This window comes from Borostomias antarcticus (genome assembly GCF_949987555.1).
Source record: "Borostomias antarcticus genome assembly, chromosome: 21".
Lineage (NCBI taxonomy): Eukaryota > Metazoa > Chordata > Actinopteri > Stomiiformes > Stomiidae > Borostomias > Borostomias antarcticus.
Window position 1 is genome coordinate 3,285,991 of NC_140254.1, and position 17,223 is coordinate 3,303,213.

At 42.3% G+C, this 17,223-nt stretch overlaps 1 protein-coding gene across 1 annotated transcript in view; it reads left to right on the top strand.

The window, feature by feature from the left end:
• ctdp1 (CTD (carboxy-terminal domain, RNA polymerase II, polypeptide A) phosphatase, subunit 1) overlaps positions 1-17,223 on the top strand; it is a 129,074-nt gene that overhangs the window by 16,509 nt on the left and 95,342 nt on the right. The window contains exons 9-11 of the mRNA XM_084455535.1: positions 2,147-2,288; positions 5,770-6,003; positions 14,722-14,884. Coding sequence (XP_084311661.1) covers positions 2,147-2,288; positions 5,770-6,003; positions 14,722-14,884 — 539 coding nt within the window. The remainder of the gene's footprint in view (positions 1-2,146; positions 2,289-5,769; positions 6,004-14,721; positions 14,885-17,223) is intronic.

The following is a 17,223-nucleotide window of genomic DNA, read 5'->3' on the forward strand; positions in this document are numbered from 1 at the left end:
GCTTCAAGCGACCACACTGCAAAGAGCGCACGCAGCAACAAGCGCACGCAGCAACAAATGAGAGACGCAATGAGCATGCGCAGCAACGAATGAGCGCAGCAAGGAGCGAGCACAGCAACAAGCCCATCAACAGGCCATACTATTACTGCACATTTGAGTTATAACATCAACGAAAATACAATGAAAGTGTGATAGGCATGGCTTTGCGCACAGTGCATAATATACTCCTGTCCCGACTGCACCCCCACCACCAGCACATGTAGGCTACTGACCATGTAAGTGCTAAAGTCACGCAAATGCTTCAACGTGGTGAAACATGGTAGTGCCTTCTTCGTATCCAGTGAGTTTAATATCCCTAGATTATTGTTGTACAGAATTATAAGCACCTGAACTTTGTGGCCCAATTTTAACAGTTTCTACACTTTCTTGGATTGGATTTATTTGCTGTTAACACCTGTGAAATTTCAGACCAATCAGACTTGTGGTTTATGAGAAGAAACCTTTAGTAGGTTTTGCCAAATTTTCAACCTGTAGCCAAATCCATCTTGGCGGAGACTGGCAAATGGCAAGTTTGTTCCGCATGGGGAATGACGCAAGTCTACCAAGTTTCATACATTTTCATCCAATGGGGTTGAAATGGCAAGCATTGTATGATAAATTGCTCATTATAGCGCCAGCTATGGGCGAATCTGCAAATGCTTCGACTTGGTGCAACATGGTAGGGCCATATTTGTATACAGTGAGTTTCATGTCCGTAGAATATTGTTGTACAAAATGATAAACACTTAACTTTGCAGCCCAATTTTTGCACATTTTTTTTAAAATTTTAAATGGCAGTTTAAACATACTTATGAAATTTCAGACTGATCGGACTTAAGGTTTATGAGAATAAACTTTTTGTAGGTTTTGTCAAAAGTTCAACCTGCAACCAAATCCATCATGGCGGAGATCATGGGTCCAAATTGCAAAGTTGTTCCTCATGAGGAATGATGTACGTCTACCAAGTTTCATACATTTTCGTCAGACGGGACGGACATTGCAGCATTGTACGCTAAATTGCTTATTATATCGCCACCTATGGGTGAATCATGGTGAGTCTTTACTCATGGTCTGTAGTTGCGACTAACTAACTGTATGTCTGTCTATCTATCTATCTAATCTATCTATCTATCTATCTAATTACCTGCCAAGTAGTTCTGAAAGTGCCTGCCCTTTTCCAAACAGTTTCCATATAGAGTTTTCCCAGATGGTTCTGTGAAACAAACTATCTGACGCGCGTCAGGTTAGATTCAGAGGAGCCAAGGAGGAATTTCAAGAGATTCATGTTTGAGCTTCTTGAGTCCGGTTACCGGTCTCTTACCGATCTGTTTATTTCCATGTATCTGGTTCACATATACTAGGAATGCACTGTTGTAGACATAGGACAGGGTGCAGGACAGGACAGTGCAAAGACATGACAGTGCAAAACAGTACCAAAAGTAGTGCAAATACAAAATACAGTGCAACAAAATGCAGTGAAATGTACAAATTATGGCTCAGGTGCTATGCAATTGCAAAGCCTAACTTTTTTTTTTATCCCCATGCTTATGTAGCAACACATAGAAATAGAAGCCAACAGCAGACATGGAAGATCAATTTTGAGGAAAACGTGGCAAAACAAAAAATTAGAACTAATCAATGTCTGAGGAAGTATTTGATCCTAGTAGCCCTGTGGCCCCAAAATAACCCAGTGTTAATGAGGTGTTGTGCTCTGAGATCCAATTTAATGTCTTTGTGTCAAACATCAATAGCTTCAAGTCAAGACGAATACACTGTCCCATGTCTGTACTTGAGTTAATACCAATAAAATCGGAGATGCTGCTTCTGAGTTTGCAGTGGGAACAAATAGGTTGTTGGAAGGGTTTTTACTAAAGGCATTTGTTCAGTGGCTCTGAAATGGCAAATCTTTTACCTTCATTCTTCTATCAGTATTGACACTGGAGACTGTTATTCAGCAATGGATATTGCGTGTAGCAGGTCAGAAGGTCTCAGAATCGACTCAGCACCATTACAGCAATTTGTCTCTATTGAATGTGAACAGTCCATTGTGTACTTGCCTGCCACCTTCGTCACCCTCCGTCCCATCTGACACGTCTGTCTTTCCCAGGCACAGAGAAGGTGCGTCAGGCCCAAGGTTGCAGGCACCTCCACGTGGTCAACCCTGATTGGCTGTGGGGCTGTCTAGAGCGCTGGGAGAGAGTTGAGGAAACACTGTACCCGCTGAAGGAGGACTACACCAAGACGCAACGGTAAAAATGCACACATACACATTAGAGGTGGTGGGAAAAAACAATCGTGATTCTATTCTCTACGATTATCAATCAATTCATAAATTCAGAAAAATTATTATTTGAGGTGAAAGGGCTCCGGTATTCATTAATTCAATCATAGGCTACAATTCATGTTTCCCTCAGTCCAGCATCTAGTTCACCAAACTAGCCTAACTTTTAGACCATTTGCTTATGTTTGCAAACATTTGGTGCGAAAACAAACATTATGCTGAAAAAAGTTTAAAATAGTTTGCAAAGACGTTCTCTAGTGAAAGGGAAAGTGTACTTGCATGCGCTGCTCGAGTTGGTTACACTAGACTTTGGCGGAGGATTTCCAAAAGTAAATGTGCCTATTTGGCAATATTTCAGATTTAAACCCAATGCTAATAGGGAACCTGATAACATTAATGAGGCAATCTGTAAACTAGAGCCCTTTCTCCCTCTCCTTACTCTTGTCTTGTCATAGTGATATATGACACCGTTGCTCTCTACTGAGGCTGAGACCTACTCTTTTGCACATGCGGAGTGAGTGACAGGAGAGCAGAGCAAACAGGGTCTCATCCCAAGCTTATATTTAACAAATTATATTTTACTTTAATTAACTTTTTATGTGATGAAATTACTGATGTGCAAAAAAGCACTGATATGACAAAAATAATATAGACTATGTAGGATTCAAGGATTCTTTCATTGTAGCCATACTGTAAGTTGAATAAAATTGATGAGTAAAATGATGAATGAATATGACAACAACAAGATATCCTAATAATAAAAACAGTTCAAAGCAGTACAGTAGCAATACAGTAAGAATACGGAGTGTGCAAAGTGCATAAAGTGTATGTTAATGCTAATTAAGTTAATGATAAATAATTATTCAAGAAAAAAGACCGCTGATATCGGTATCGTCAGATATAAATAAATAAATTGATATTAAGATACTGAAATATCCCATAAATGTTTCCCGATGATGTAACCGTTGTATAAATTATGCGTGGCTGGCTTGTTTCTGTTCAGGACTGGTAGAGCGGAAGCTAGTCATGCCACTGAAATACCTGTGAATTGAAATGACATGAAATAATGTCTGATAAATTAAGATAGGTCTTGTCGCCTGGACACATCAGTTTCTATGCTTCCAATGCTAATCCAGCACAATAAGCGGGATAGCCAGTTAGCTCATGAGCTCACAACAACTAGCAGCTTCCATAACATCAGTGTAACAGGAATCATCAGTGTAACAGTTAAAGCAGTTACAGTGATGATTCCTGTAACGTTAGATATTTTGCTGCAATTGGTTCAACTTCTGTTTCTAAGGTAAGGGATAAAAAGATTGGAGTGAAAGGATGAACGTGTGGAGGTTTGGTGTATAGTCCCATAAAGTCATCCCCACCGGGGCCTTGAACCCCGGTCTCCCGGGTGGGAGTTCTATGCTCTCACCATTACTCTGCTTGTGCAGCGGAGATCGGCGGGTTGGTTTTGGTGTCCTTCTTCCAGTCCCTTGTGTGGCTTGGGGTTAGAATAAGGGTTGTGGTTAGAATAAGGGTTGGGGTTGGGACAGGATCTGACCTACGTATAAGGCAAGGGGTAAAGGTTGGAGTGAAAGGATGAACATGTGAAGGTTTGGGGTATAGTCCCATAAAGTCATCCCCACCGGGGCCTTGAACCCCGGTCTCCCGGGTGGGAGTTCTATGCTCTCACCACTACTCTTCTTGTGCAGTGGAGATCGGCGGGTTGGTTTTGGTGTCCTTTTTCCAGTCCCTAGTGTGGGTTGGGGTTAGAATAAGGGCTGGGGTTAGAATACAGGTTGGGGTTGGGACAGGATCTGACCTATAAGGCAAGGAGTAAAGGTCGGAGTGAAAGGATGAACATGTGGAGGTTTGGGGTATAGTCCCATAAAATCATCCCCACCGGGGCCTTGAACCCCGATCTCCCGCGTGGGAGTCCATTGCTTTCACCGCTACTCTACTTGATTGGGTTGGGATTTTGGTGTGCTTTATTTTGATGTGCTGGGACTACTGCCTCTTGTGGTGCCAACAGAGAAATGCAGGTCAACATTCAACGGAGGGAGGGAGAGAGGGAGTGATAACCGGACAAACGCTATCTTAGGTACGCTTGCCTACAGCCATGCACAAAAAGTGGATCGGTGCATCTAATTTTTATTTGGGTGTATGTTTTAGAAGCTACCCGACGCTTTGGCGGTTTACATTTTTTGCTACAAAATATCAGCATTGATGGCTCAGCACTTAACAAAATATCAGCCTTTGTGGCTCATAGCATTGACAACTTTTTTGCAATAAAATATCAGCTTTGAGTGCGAGTAAGATCAGCTTTGGTGGCTCATACAGCGCAGTGAGCACACAAGTGAATGAACAGTGCTTAAACGGTTCTCCTGAAAAAAGCAGTCTCAATGCATCTGCTTGCTGCTGTACATCATAAATTAAACAAGCTGTAAAATTATTTGGGGAACTATCTCTAGCCTGCTAGGTATAGTTGCTAGGTTACTAATTAGCAAACGTTTCTGTCGTGTTGACAGGTGTCGGTGAACCAACGTATTCACAGCAAGCAAACTTGTTGCCATCTAAAGCTATAGTAATGTTAGCTGACTGGGACTCTCTCGTGACAAGCTAACATTAGCTAGCTAATGTAGCTAACCATATTGTGCCTGACAGCCAAACAAACTTAGCATTTATTTGGGATGGCTGGCTAGCATAACCAGTTTTGTGAAATTTGTTTTGACAACTGGTCAGTTGAAATGTCGCACGGCAAACAAGCAGTATAGTATCATTATTTAATGTACTGTATGTCTACGCGACCCAAAAAGGCTATATATAAATTTCATTTTTTGGCTGTCAAAAAAAAAAAAAAGGCGTGTAGAATTTTTCATCTACCAGACAATTGGCACGTAGCTCAGGGGGTGTAGTGGCTGGGATTGCAAAGCTGGGGATCGCAAGGTCCCTGGTTTGATCCCAGCTCCCGGAGTGTCCTTGTGAAAGACACTGATTCCCAAAATCACTCAGGTGCGGGCTGTTGCCTCACAGCAAGAAAGTCTCTGGGCCTTTCTGTGCAGAGTTTGCATGTTCCTAGGTTTTCTCCCTAAGAACCCAATACGAAAAACATGCAGAAGAACAGAGGCTCTTCAGTCTGGTCCCTGACCAGGATTTTGACTGAACACTTGGACTTGATCCCTGAGAGCGAGGCTGCCCCTTGCTCCTGGCTGCCCTTGAAGGAGGACGGCTTGGATGGGTTAAATGCAAGGAACAGTTTCCACCGGCAACCGCTAAAAATAGATATGTGTGTGTGTCGTGTTCAACTGTGTCGCCACTCGTGTGTTGTCTCACCATGTGGCTTGAATAAAGACCCCCCTTCATGGGTCCGGAAAAAAACGAATCCATCCTTACTTGTCTCTTTGTGGAGAAGATGTATCATGCTCTATTAACCAACCATCTCTCTTGTCTGTTTGAAGGAGCAGCAGCCCAGCCACGTTCCCTGATGTTCCTGGCGCCTTCCAGAACCCTCTCTACCACCCATTCCCCATCCATCACAAAGCCTCACCCCCGGTGCCCGAGGTGCGAACGTATGACCCTATCACAGGGAAGCTGATCCGAAGGGGTCCTCAGACCTCTCGTCCGCCATCTTACCTCCAGGCCTCTGGGTCATCTCTCTCAATACCTGCTCATGGAGAGCAGTCCTCTCACAGGTACAGAAAGGACCATTCATCCCACTTCTCTTTTGCATGCTCTCACAAGCCCTGTTATAAGGCTATTTGTGATCATATACAACGGTCTATATAAAAATGTTGATAGACTTTGCACTAGGGATGTTCCGATCCGATCTTTGAGATTGGGATCAGGGCCGATAATGGCCTTTTAACAGGATCGGACGATAAGTTTTATTTTTAAGCCTGATCAAAAGCTGCAATTTAAGTGGGGCGTTCGAGCTACACATCCTAAGATCTGAGCTTATTCCAGACATGCTAAGTCAGGGGATTTGATCATTTTTTGAGCCATGCCATGGAATATTAGGGATTTTTTTGTAGCATGTTTAAATTTTTTGTTATCAAAATGTAATATTTTCCATGCAGTATTTTTCTTTATCAGGTTATTTCACATGTCCGCTGTATTGTGTGAGTGGTTGTTACGGTTACTTGATTTTTCAGCACCCAATTATCCCTTTCCCGCTCGTTAACAGTTTTCCTGTTCATTATAGGTCATGGAAATTCAGCTTTTCAGTCATTGAAAGTCAGAGAAAACTGGGAATTTGACATTTTGATTTAGAGTGGGAATCCTGGATCATGTCCAAAACTACATTCTATTTTAGCTGGCTATCTTAACATAGACAAGATACAAACTTGGAAGCTAAATGGGAGAGAGACTAATGGGTCAATTCAATTCAGAACATGAATTGGTGATTCTTAACTACAGCAGATAAGGTATACGAGGTGTGACCGAAAAGTCCCCGGATTGTGTCATGCCTCTATTTGAATTGAAAAAACAATGATATCCCTTTGTTGTCCTATATCTCACGACTATTCTGGTATAATATTGTTCACCTCACTCAATCGGTGCTTCTTTGACAGGCTGTTTTGTAGAGTGTTGCAGGGGTAGCTTGTCACAGTTGTGGCACTTTTCTCTACCAACTCCCAAAACTCAACAATTTTATTACAATAAAGAAAGTACACTCTCAAAACATTTTTATTACAGAATCTGCAGAGAAATTACACATTGTCTCCCTCAAAGTAGTCCACCCAGAGTTAAAGGAGTAGTAAAGGGAAAATGCATGTTTAGCCCTGTTTTAAGGTTACTTATGATCATATACAATGGTTCCGATCAAAACATTGACAAAACTAGCACTTTTGAGAAAGTCTGATATTGCTCTAGCACCGTTTTGGTCATACAATGGATGTGGGTGGGCACCTTGAAAAATCATTCAAAAAACATGTTAAACTCAATTTCAAAGACAAGAAACTCTTATAATCTATAGTAGAATGTTTGAAGAAAAAAAAAGTTTTATTGTTATCGGATTTCAGGGGCAAAGATGGCATATTTGCTGTACTTCGATATGTGCCTATATCCCAATCTTGGATATGTTTCTATATCCACCCCTGAGCTACTAATTTTCATTTCTGCCTGTAGTGCAACAAGAACACTTTGCAATGCATGAAAATAGCTCATTGGTTCATTCATGAGTCACATAAACCTAATCTTCCACCGCAGTTGTCATTAGTCACCAGTCACTCACATTGACTAATATGCTAATGAGGAGCTTCTCCTCTCCTTTCTGTTTACTTGTTTGTCAGTGGGGTCAGGCCTCAGCCAAACACCACAGGGAAGCTGGTGCTTTATATTTCATATTCCCAAAGATACCCTCCCATAGAAATGACGGAAGGAGAAAGGGATCTTATTAATTCAGCTGAAGCCAATACACAGCCTGAGTTTTTGATTGACGGTTTATTATTTGAATGAAAGGCAGCTGGAAGTCAGAGATATGCCAAACACACACATGTGCTAGTTAGGCTCACTTTGTTAGCTAACATTATGGAAGTCATTAGAAGAGATTGGTGAGAGGCGGAGGCATGATCGCTACCTGTCCAGATTTGTTTTATTTGATCTAATTGGCATTTGATTTGTGGAGCTGTCATAGATTGGCCTGAGAGACTGCATGAAATATGAATGCCTGCATCCCTGTAAACCCTGTAAAGTGTTGGTAACCCAGCAACAGCTACATTTCACGAGGCGAACATCTGCATACATTGTAAGAAAACGGATGCATTCAAAGCAATCGGAAATGTAAACATATAGAGATTGCTTTTACATTAGCCTAACAACAAGCAAAGTAGCATGATATTACTCACACAGTTTAGTAAAGTAGAGTGAATACTAAATGTTGAAAATTTATAAAAGTTTTTGTACTAAATCGGGAGCATTTTTTGGCTGATGGGCGGAGCCTATCAGGCCCTAGAATTGCGATTGTCTTATCACTCACTCTGGGGCTATTTGTTAAAGGGGTCCATGTTTGCAAAACTAACTTTTTCATAATTTTTGCATGTACATTTGAGTCTCTGATGGGCCTTCTCACACATATCGTATGAAGTGAAACAACCCAGTAATTTTGTTGTGGTCAGCCAAAATGAAAACATTAGAAAAAAAGTCAGTCCCTGCAAGCCGTTCAAATCTCCTGTGTCACTCCACGTCACGTTCGGGGACCCCGCTAGCAAGCATAATGTCTTCGCACGGAAAATGCTCTGTTCTTGGATGTACTAAGCAGAACAGATAGTCTCCCAAGCTCAAAGGACAGCAGAGCAGAGTGGATACATTTTATTTTTGATGGCAACGTTCCCCGCTGAAATTGACAAAGCACTGGCAGTGTGTGCTAGCCATTTTTTGGCCGATTGTTTTTCCAACCTGGGTCAGTATATGCAGGATTTTCAGATAAACTCGTTCTGAATGATCAAGCAATACCAACTTTCTGTGGAAATTATGCAGAAACAGTAAGTAATTATGCTGCGTTTGTTTGCATATAGTACTAACCAGGGTTTCCGTTAGAGAAAATCGGTACCGGTCAATGTGTCCGGGAAGATTGCTTATATATGCCATTTATTGTCTTATTTCGCATCTGTATGATTAAATGTGTGATAGGCTGTCATGATTCCATGCGCTAGGCCTATATGTAATTGCACAGCCACAAAAATAGTCACCTTTGAATTGCGACTGTAGGCTAGAACATGAATGTTTATTTCAATTGCATAAATCGGATTTGAGTATGTAGGCCAATTGGTCTGGGATTCACTACAGTAATATGTGTTTACTAATTTATCTTTCCAGTTTTAGCCTACCCTTTTTTATCAATAAAACAGCGTCATTATAACAACGGACATCGCAGTAGGCTATGGGGATGATGAGGACATAACTGTTGAGAAACAACTGATAGGTGGGCTGGGGCTAAAAAAAAAAAAGCCCCTGCATGTCTAGATGTATAACATTTTTATTTAAAAGTGCAGCGCTGATTGGAATTCATAGGCTAGGCCTATAGTCTAATTTCGTCTTTATATCAGATAGGCTACAATAGAACAAAACTCTGAAAATAAATATATCCTACTTAAATAAAGTGTAAGAACTTACAATGTGCATAGGCTAATTTCTATTCGATATTAATTGGCTTTTCCATTTTCACCTCAAGCTCCGTACCTCGATCTGGCTCTCTCTTGCTTGCTATGGTGGCCCTCTAGCCTATAGGCAGGCAGGTTTATCTTACTGCTGTTTTCATCGCATAGGCCTACTAGCCAATAGCCTACACATTAACGGAACATAATGAATTGGCCTATTCGTTTTTTTATATTCAAAAGGAATCATAATATATGGAAATTTAATATGAGCCTAATGTAGGCCTAATACAATTAGGGGGAATTATTTTGTCAGGACATTATGACCGAAAAGATTTTAATATAACAGATTTTTCCGGACAAAAAACGGTAATTACCAGCTAACGGAAACCCTGGTACTAACGCTAGCTAGCTAACACGAACAAACTCCCCTTTTGCAAACCCGGATGCTCCTCTCATCATATGTTAGAGTAACGTTAGTGGAATTAAATTGAGTTCATCGAGCAGTCATTAAAAATGATCAAATGTTAAGAAGTGGACATTGGATTCCCCTCGGCCTACAGAGTCTAGCTTTTATTGTTTGTAGTCGAATGGTGTCATATAGCCTGGTGGGGTCTAGCTAGCGAATTTAGCTAGAGGTAACAGCATGCAACCGCGGAGATAATAACATGGACGCTATTGTTTAGCCAGGGAGAGAGGACAATGTAATTTGTCACAGTGGCATCGAGTGTGGATGGTCCAGGCTAGCCAGCTATATTAGCCTAGCACCGTCAACAGCCCTTGTTCTCTAGCCTGCCAACTTGCTCTTAGCTGAGCTCATTTGCATATGAAAAAGCGCTCAATCCGCTCAATCTGATCTCGTGGTCAACGGAGGGGTATAGAGGCATGCTTGAACGCTTATTCTGACTGGTATTTTCAGAAAAAATACTTGTTTTGGGGACATGTTTAGGGGACCCCAAAGACATATTTAAGGATATTGGGGCACTGAATTTCATGTTTAGCCCTATTCCTGGCTTCCCTGGCATGTATCTGACTAGTACAGGTTAAAATATTTCTGTTATATTACAGTACATAGTTCTGTGTCAATAACGTAAAAGTATGATATATGTGGATTTCAAGTTCAGGAATTACACGGTTTATGCTTACCAAACTCTGAAGTCCCCCTGTAAACACCATAGGTCCTTTCGCCTCTGCATTTCGAAACAACAGTAACTTGAAAACAGTACTAATTTCACCGAACATACAACAACCATCCCTTCACGCTGTAAACCTCTGCGAAATTCATCCGAATCCGAATTTCGCCGAGGTTTACAGCGTGAAGGGATGGCTGTTGTATGTTTTGCATACATTCAAATGAGCCTGGCGCAGCTGTGGTGCTAATTGCTACTCGGTGCAGTTTGCAATGCTTTCCCCCCTTTGCGTGTGCTTTGTGGATTGGATGCTATTTTTTTTGTCTCATTTGCACGGGGTTTGCCGCTGCAAAAGCCACACAATCCTTTTGTGGATTTGGCCCTAAGTGTTTATTCCAAGTTCACAGGTTACAAAATATGTAAAAAAATAAATCTTAATTCACAAGAGTAAAACCTAAGGTAAGTAATTCACTACATCATGCTACTAGGGTAAGAAAACATTGCTCCAATGCTGACTCAGCAGCACATTAGAAGGAGACCAATGCACGTCAAAGTGTGACCTGACTTAAAGTGACAGTAGCCATGATATTAGAAATATAGATACAATGTCAACAAAAGGCTTCCTATGCTCATCTATTGTAAACATCAGTTATTAACCTATGTATGTAGGCTCAATATTATTTATATTGCAATAACTTATACAAATATATTGATGTCAGATTGATTCAGTTCCAGACAGATGTTTCCAGAAGACGTCGTGGACACTGGTGTTTATTAAACAGTAAGCATTCTAAGGTTACAGTAGCAATAGCCTAGCTTCAGACTAGGCAAGAGACAATACATTACATTGTTGTTGCATGGCAGAGTAGTAGCGGAAGCTAGAGCATCAGGGAAGAATGCAACAGGTAGAGAGCCCTCCATGGCATACGTAATTCCCTCTTATATACAGTAGGTCTTGACAACATCATAAAACAGATCTGTGGGTATTAAGTTATGGAAGAATGCAATCGTGCTAGATATGGTAATCTGGTCACACCGCCAGGTCAGAATTAAACCATTGCCTCGACGACCGCAGATCTTGTGTCCGGTTGTGCAACTGTCACTGTTGACTGCTTACTGAAATGTCCTGTCAGTGAAAATGCTGCCAGGAAACTTCCCAATTAGGTCAGACTTCAGTGTGGCTATTTAAATATATAGTCTATGGCCTAGCAAGGTCAGCTCAAAAGTCAAAGTCAAAGTCAGCTTTATTGTCAAACCACTGTGTACAAGATATACAGAGGGTTGAAATTGCGTTTCCATCTTATCCGTGGTGTATGGACTATAAAAACAATAAATAAAAAACAGTAAAAAGATATAAGAAATATAAGGACCAATACAATATATACAGTAGTAGTAGTAGTATACAGTAAACAGTGCAAACTTCCTTGATAGCAGCAGTTGAGTTAAATATAAATATACTAATATGTAAAGTGCAAAGTCTTTGAATGTATTTGAAAGTTTTTACAGCAGCAGTCATGACTATCAGTCACTGAATTTGTCTCTTGTAGCAGCAAGTGTGTGTGTGTGTGCGGGGGGTGGGGGGGCTGTTTTAGTCCAGAGTTAGTGGAGGCGGAGTGGGGGGATGGTGTGTCTGTGGGAAGGGGGGGGGGCATCTGCAGGGTGGGGGGGGCGCATCTTAGTTCAGAGTCGGGGTAGAGTGAGGGGTGGGGGGAGAGCCGGGAGAGAGTTCAGCTTCCTGACAGCCTGATGGATAAAGCTGTCCCTCAGTCTGCAGGTCCTCCCGGACGGAAGGAGACTGAAGAAGTCATGAGAGGGGTGTGTGGTGTCGCCTGCGATGCGGAGTGCTTTGCGGGCCAGGCGTGTATTGTAGATGTCCTGGAGTGAGGGGAGGGGTGAGCCAACAATCTTCTCAGCTGCTCTCACTGTGTGCTGCAGGGTCTTGCGGCAGGAGGCCGTGCAACCCCCGTGCCACACTGTTATGCAGCTAGTCAGAACGCTCTCAATGGTGCCTCGGTAGAAGGAGCACATGATGGGGACTGAGGCTTTGGCTCTTCTCAGTTTGCGGAGGAAGTAGAGGCGCTGCTGAGCTTTCTTTGGCAGTGATGCGGTGTTGGTGTTCCAGGAGAGGTCTTCTGTGATGTGCACGCCCAGGAATTTGGTGCTGCTCACTCTCTCCACAGCTGCACCGTTGAGTCAGCTGGTGAAATCTGTCTACTGTTAGCACAAAACTACTGCAATAGCTGCAAGCAGCAATGTGGGGGCCAAGCAGGACGCGGGACCAGCGCATCAAAGACAAGTGAAACACACCATAGCCGCATTCGAATCCCTACCGCAGTTTAGAAAATCGGGCATACGGTTCAGAATAAACACACTTCAAACTTTGACAGGTTGGTGGCGCTAGACAGTTTGAGGTGTGGACATAGACTTGGTGACAGGGGTCATGGGACTGTCCCCGATGAGTGTGCCTAATGTGGTTATGATACATCAAAACGTTACTGAGATATGACAACACTTCCTGTTTGGCAGCTTGGACGCCAAATTCGATTGGCTGTAGCCAATAACGTAACGCCTTCGAGAATTGAATATCCCTGTAATACTTTTGTGGACATTGGTCTTGAGAATGTGTACATCCAGATTGGTGAAAATTCCTAGGAGGAGATACATTTTAAGTGTTTTACACAAAATACAAAATGGTGGGAAATCCAATTGGCGAAAAAGGACATCATGGGGTGCGATGAACTCGGCATGACCAGGGCTTCCAATGGTACCTAATTTTTGAAAATCGGTAACACAGGTCAAAAGTTGTGCGTCTAAACGCACTTCCAACTTTGACAGTGTGGTGGCGCTAGAGGGTTCGAGCTGTTGCGTTGACACTTGCTGACAGGGGTCATGGGACTGTCCCCGATGAGTGTGCCAAATGTGGCTTTGATACATTAACAATTTGCTGAGATATGACCCCATATCCTGTTTGGCGGCTTGGATGTCAAATTTGATTGGCTGTAACGAGCGAATGCAATGGACAATCAAAAAACCTTTGTTTCCTATAGACATTGGTCTAGGGATGACACCCACCGAGTTTCGTGCAGATTGGTGAAAATTCCTAGGAGGAGATACATTTTAAGTATTTTTCACTAAATCCAAAATGGCGGAAAATTCAATATGGTGGAAACTGTTGTTATAGGTGTTGAATTTGGCTTGAGCCAAGGAATCCAACGGTACATGGTTTTTGAAAATGGGGCTGACGGGTCAAAAGTTGCGTGCCTAAACGCATCTCCAACTTTGACATGTTAGTGGCGCTAGAGAGTGCGAGGTGTGGACATGAGACTAGGTGAGGGCGGTCAAGGCACTGTCCCGAATGAGTGTGCCAATTTTCACAACTTTTTACCATACGGTTCTATGGGCTGCCATAGACTCCCATGGCAGAAGAATAAGGAAAGAAAGAAAAAATTTAAACTGCAAGCAGCGTTGTGGGGGCCAAGCTGTCCACGCAAAAGATGAAGCGAATGCGACTGATGTTTTGAAGGCTTTAGAGATATGTTTGTCGGACTGCAACTACACTGCACACTTATGAACACTGCCAACTTGGTAAACACAGCAAACTTTATAACCACTGCAAACATCAACCACTGCAAACTATTAAAATAATTCAGCTCAATAAAACAAGAAAAGTAGGCTGGTCTAATACTCAACACTTGTGGGCAGCGGATGAGAGCTTAAGTCTTTCCCACACCTGTGTGGCCAGCCCATTCGTGGCAATTCTGCCACACCTTCTCTTTCAAGGCTGTAGGGAGGACCAGCTGAAATATGGAGTTTGCAGTGTTGGGGTCCCACTGACTCAGCCTCTTCCTCTCCTTGAGGATCAAGGAGTGTCACTCCTTGATCCTCAATTATCAGTGCATTTTTATTTTCCTCCAGGCTCAGCCCCAGGTGTAAATATGAAATGTGGTGTCTCATGTTTGTTGTGTTCCCAAAGTATTTCACCCTCTGAATTTAAATTTAATCGAATCGTGAGGACACCCCTAATTTAAAGACACACTGACACGCTGCTGGCTGTTTGGTTCTGCCCTTCACAGTGAGAGGTAGCACACCTTTGCACGATATTAGGGTCTAACATATATTGGTTTTGTGTGTGTGTGTGTGTGTGTGTGTGTGTGTGTCTGTGTGCGCGCGCTTGTGCATGTTCCAGGGGGTTCCAGAAGCCTCAGCAACAGGACGAGGCGGCGGTGGCGGGGCCCAGCCGGGATGATGAGCAGCCGGGCCCGTCACGCAGGAAACGCCAGCCCAGCATGTCAGAGAGCATGCCGCTGTACACACTCTGTAAGGAGGACCTGGATAGCATGGACAAGGAGGTCAGTTCCAGAGAACTCCAACACACACACGCACACATTGTCATTAAAGGAGTAGTAAAGGGAAAAATAATGTTTAGCCCTGTTTTAAGGTTACTTATGATCATATACAATGGTTCAGATCAAAACGTTGACAAAACTAGCACTTTTGAGAAAGTCTGATAATTGCTCTACCACCGTTTTGGTCATACAATGGATGTGGGTGGGCACCGTGAAAAATCATTCAAAAAACATGTTAAACTCTCATTTTCAAAGACAAGAAACTCACCGAGGTGTTAGTTGGCGTTCTGACATATAATTTGCCATAAAGTAAGATCCTAGTTCATCTGGAAAGGCTTTTTTAAATATTTGGCATAGAACTATTTAGTCGCAGCACATACGTGTGTAAAGTTCCGCAAACTAGGTAGCCTAGCAACATAAACAATAACAATAGCTACCGTAAGTAGTTCCGCTTCCTGAATCCCCTCTGCGGATTGATCTACACATCTACAACGGTCCGTCAATATGAAGTCAATGGATTTCATAAAATGATCAATAAAACCCTACAGGATTCATACTTTGTGGCGAATTTGATGTCAACAACACCAACGGACACCAATACCCCCTCGGTGAGCTTCTTGTCTTTGAAATCGAGAGTTTAACATGTTTTTGAATGATTTTTCAAGGTGCCCACCCACATCCATTGTATGACCTAAACGGTGGTAGAGCAATTATCAACTTTCTCAAAAGTGCTAGTTTTGTCAACTTTTTGATCTGAACCATTGTATATGATCATAAGTAACCTTAAAACAGGGCTTAACATGATTTGTCCCTTTACTACTCCTTTAACCAATGCATTTTACTGCATTTTTATGAAAAATATTTATTATTGAACACTGATTGTTCAAATTGATGTTAACAAGACATTTTGATAAATATCAGTTCATGCAACCTAATTGCCCAACAATGTACACAACCTCATGGCAGGGTCATGGAATAGTGGCCATCTGACTCTGTGCTCTCTTGTGCTATTTTGAGTTTCTCATATCAAAGTGCTCAGCAGACATCAGCTGCCGAATGTAGTACTACATTCAGACATAAAAACATGGGGGTAGAAAACAACATCACAGCAGTAAGATCCTTTGATGTTCCATCTCTCCAGTCTCCAACCAACCACGAGTCAAATCCCATCACATGCAATCATTCCAGCTCCTCTAGTGTTGCTGTAGTTCCTGGCACCCAGATGCAATACTCTCTAATGTGTACCTGGCTCTGCACCTCCATTGTACATAATGGTCTTTAATGGAGTCTGCGGGCTGCTAATGTGTCAGCAGTAGGGAACCGTAGTGCGTGTCCCTGGATCCTAGCCAAGCCTCCCCCTCATCCTCTCTCCCTCTCTCTCAGTAGAGCTGCCCTTGTAGCTGAAAAAAGCCATCAGCCCGTCCAACATGTGGCACATATCATGTACCAAGCAGTCATCCAAGTTGATTCATGTGCAGGCACAGCCATGTATACATCTCTGTAGCACATTGGTGGACACTCACTAGATATTATAGTTAACAGTAACAGTTATTATAACTGGAGAGGGGTAAGTACTAGCATAGATCAAATAAATGAATCAGTGAATCAGACTACTGTGAAACATTCTCCCCACTGTCTTGTCACTTTGTTCAAGTCTTGACTTCTTGGGACTTTGCTGAATTGTTGCATTGATTATGATGGTGCAACATACTTAAAGCATGAGGGACCCCAACTTTGTGTCCTCCCACATCTGCCATATTAATTAAACAAGATGGGCTAATTAAAGAAGCCAGTAACATGCAGCCACATCTGTCCGGAAATTCACTGACATTCAGAAATGCTTATTAACCAGCCCCCACAAACCTGCGTCCTGTTTCCCTCCTAAATATTAGTACTTTAACCAATTAACATCATATTTGCAAAAAGTATGTCTTATTTAATTTCCCTTAAAGTTGGAACAAATTAATTGCCAGAGCTGCAAAACAATTGTTTTTCCAATTTGATCATTCTTAATGAAACTTCAATTTGTAAAAAGGCTTAATGACCTGCTCTGCACTGCACTGCTTTGCACTGCACCAGTTGTCTAAGTTAATTGTTGAGAAGTTGTTGCTTTTTATATACTTCCCAATAGGGCTGTACAATTAATTGTGTATTAATCGCTATTGTGATTTTGGCCTCTGCAATACACTAATCGTGAAAGGCCATGATTAATGCATCCCGCTGCATCACAAATTCCTGGTTTTAATGGGGTGCGTTTAGCCTCGTGAGACCATCCTGATCTTGCGAGCTCACGTTCTGTTTCTCTCGTGAACCAGTCTGGATACTCTCCATAGAGATCCAAA